This window comes from Egretta garzetta, unplaced genomic scaffold, assembly GCF_000687185.1.
Source record: "Egretta garzetta isolate BGI_Z169 unplaced genomic scaffold, ASM68718v1 scaffold43, whole genome shotgun sequence".
Taxonomy (NCBI): domain Eukaryota; kingdom Metazoa; phylum Chordata; class Aves; order Pelecaniformes; family Ardeidae; genus Egretta; species Egretta garzetta.
In genome coordinates, this window is record NW_009259047.1 from 53,670 (window position 1) to 56,977 (window position 3,308).

General features: G+C 41.7%; 1 protein-coding gene across 1 annotated transcript in view; it reads right to left on the bottom strand.

Moving 5' to 3' along the window:
• Positions 1-785: 785 nt before the first annotated feature.
• LRRC8C (leucine rich repeat containing 8 VRAC subunit C) overlaps positions 786-3,308 on the bottom strand; it is a 5,028-nt gene continuing 2,505 nt past the window's right edge. The window contains exon 2 of the mRNA XM_009635078.2: positions 786-3,072. Coding sequence (XP_009633373.1) covers positions 802-3,072 — 2,271 coding nt within the window. The 3' untranslated portion in view covers positions 786-801. The remainder of the gene's footprint in view (positions 3,073-3,308) is intronic.

The window sequence follows — 3,308 nt, forward strand, 5'->3', positions numbered from 1 at the left end:
AATGGGCAGCTGCATCCCTTTGCACTGCTTGGAAAATCCTCAGCGTGAGTCACTTTGGTCCTGACTCCTCTGTGAACCACGACCTTACCCTTCCTGCACCAGTGAGGAAATCCCACGTAGTGCCTCCTGCTTGGTGCGGTGTGCGAACGGAGAGCTAGACTAAACTTGCCAGAAGGCCCTGAAGGAGTTCTGCATGCTCCCTCGGACCCATAAAAAAGCACATAAAGAACCTTTTCTACTTGCTTTGACCATCTGAGAAAACCATGTCATAAATAAAACAGGCTGGTCAAGCCAGATTTGATCTTGTTCGATGTTGAACACCTTCTACTGCCACTGAAGAAAAGAGGAAACAGGGCATTCAACACCTGCAGCATCACCCGTTGGAGACCATGTCCTAAGGGATTAGCAATAACCAGGAAGACAATACAATCATCTAATACAAATTATGCAACTCAAAGCATACAGCTGAAACACAGTTCCCCTGTTGGGATTAGGCATAGGGAAAAAAAAAAAAGAATCAGCAGATAAAACCATTTACTTTTACCAGTAAAAATTAAGTTACAGATACCCTTGTTCTTAGGGCAAAACAAACTTAAAAAATATCTTAAAACAGTGAAAAAATACGAGAAAATTTTATTTAAAAATATATGTACTTCTTACTCCAAATTTGTTTGTACAGAAAGGATTTGTTTGAAAAAGAAAAAAAATAATGACAAACTGAATGCATATTCGGAGTATGCACTTTCGACAGCGTATTTGGTAGAAGCGTTATTTCTGTAAAACCGAGCGAGAGGAAGTTAGTTATTCAGCTTTCATTTGTTCCCTGACGTCAGAAGGCAACGTTTCAAACAAGGTGTCCTCTACAGTGAAACCAGTCCGCTTCAGAGCTCTACATTCACCGAGCTCGGGTGGGAGGATTTCAAAGTGATTGCCTTTAATATCCAAGTAGGAGAGGAATACCAAATTACCAATTTTAGGTGAAAGGACTGACAAGTTATTTTTCCCAATTTTCAGAGTCTTAAGCTTTTTGCAAAAGTATAGTTCATCTGGCACGCTCTCCACTTTGTTGCAAGTAATGGAAAAGTACTGTAAACTCTGCAGAACTCCTATTTCAGGCGGGATAAAGCGAATGTCATTGTAAGACAAATCCAAATATCTGATTTTGTTGCATAGGAATAGGTGGGATGGAAGAACCTCTATTTTGTTATGGCTGAAGGAAAGCCGCTCGAGACTAGTGAGCTTCTTTATATGCTCGGGGATGTACGTTATGCTGTTGTACCACAGCTTTAGGATTGTCAGTTTTCGCAGATGTTGAAAACTTACTATTTCTTCAATGGATTTGAGGTTGTTTTCCTTTAGATCCAACTCCTGAAGACTGAGAAGGCTGAAGACTGCATGAGGAATGCGCTCTAAATCACAGTGAACCAATTCCAGCTGTGTCAGGTTGACCATCTTCTTCAGGTTGTTGAGCATCACTAACTTAGTGCCATCGTTATGGATGCACAATTTTTGCAGGTGACTTGAAACATCGACTGCAGATTGTGGGATTTTGGACAGATTACTTTTTATGTAAAGAACTTTAAGGCTTTTAAGTTCCCGAAAAGACTCCAGTGTAATGTTTTTGGAAATATCGTGACTTAGGGAGCCAATCAGGTAGAGCTCTTCCAAATTTCTGAGGCCATACATCCAGTGTGGAAGTTCTCTGATGTCATCAAACTTGACACTCAAGATCTTGAGATTCTCCTTCAGAAACGCCAAGGCAGCGCTGTGGATCTTCACAGAGCACTGGTGCAACGAGAGCTCCTGGAGATTGTCCAACTGCGCAATGGTTGCTGGTATCATTACATTATTAATTATTTCAAGCTTTAAAGACTGCAGCTCAGTTATTTCAAAAACTGTGTCTGGTAGTCCAGAGAGCATGAAGAGCTGTAGCTCCAAATGGCTATGGGAGTTCGTCTGTAGCCTCTGTCGCAGTTTATCTGCCGTCCACTCGTTGTTTAGGTTCAGCTGTTTCAGCTTATTTTCACTGACTTCAGACAGGAAGACAGCAAATCGCTTGGAATAAAGGGGATCATACTGATCGATCATATGAAGCATAAAAGCAAAGTCATTCTTCACGTCGGGGATATCATCAATTCCCGTCTCTTGCCGAACATATTCAAAAGAATATTCTTTCAGTGAACGATAGAACAACCAGTATAGTGTGTAAAGGCATGTGAGGCCGTAGATGCTGACAAAGCACAGGTAGCAGTAGGAAAGTTTAGAGAATAGATGGGCCATGGTGTGGTTACAGCAAAAATTCTTATACCCTGTCATGTCTTCTATATCAACGTTACAGACTACTGTAAAATTAACTTCTGAGACAAGTGCTGTGTTGTAAGCAATAATAATAAGGAATTTAATTACCTTAAGTACAGTCTGGCGAACGTACATGACGTAGAGTATATCACCCTCCTCAACATGCAGTCTAAATTTCTTCACCTTTTCAAACAGTGCTTTGGCCTGTTCACCTTCTTTCTTATCTAATGCCCCAGGTGTTCCCTTATCCACAACTAACTTCTCAGGGATTGATTTCAAAGACTGTGTCTTGACCAAAGTGCCTTCAGTGCTTGGCTGGATCGTATTAGACTTGTTTATGTTGTTCTTCCTGTTATCTTTCTCTTCAGAGTCTTCCCCTGACACTTCGGATAAGGCTCTTGTTGTCCAGGGAGAATCGAAACATTTCCCGAGTATTGAAATGAAGTGTTCAATTTTGGAGCTCGATCCAGGGAATTTGAACCAAAAGTTACTACACAGCATGAAGACCAGCGTGTGTATAAGGACGAGGTAAGGGAAGTACTTGGCATACCAGTGCAGGGCACGTTCGTAGCACACCTGATTTATAAAGCTGTATTGCTGAAGGTCCAAATCAGTCTTCAGTCCTTTCATTTCAACTGTAGCTGGAGGGATGGATGGTTTGGGTGGAGGAAGGGGGGTTGTATCTGGATTTGTGTTAAACACGTTTGAACTATTAGACTGGTTCTGGCAAGGCTGTATGCGCTTTGGAAGGCATATTATCTTGTCTTGCATGACCTGAAACACACAAAAAGATATCTTTTCAACTGATGTACAAACAATGGTGGCAGTACCAATGGGTAGCTGCCACTGGAGCTCCTCCAGCTGCCAGGCATTCCTCCCCACAGCCTGGCACTTGGCCCCACAGGCTGTGCTATTATTATTATTATTCCCAACAAGACACTTGTTCCACATGCCAGGAACTAGGTCACCCCTTTTCATCTATGGTTAGCTTTCCATAATTTAAAAAAGAA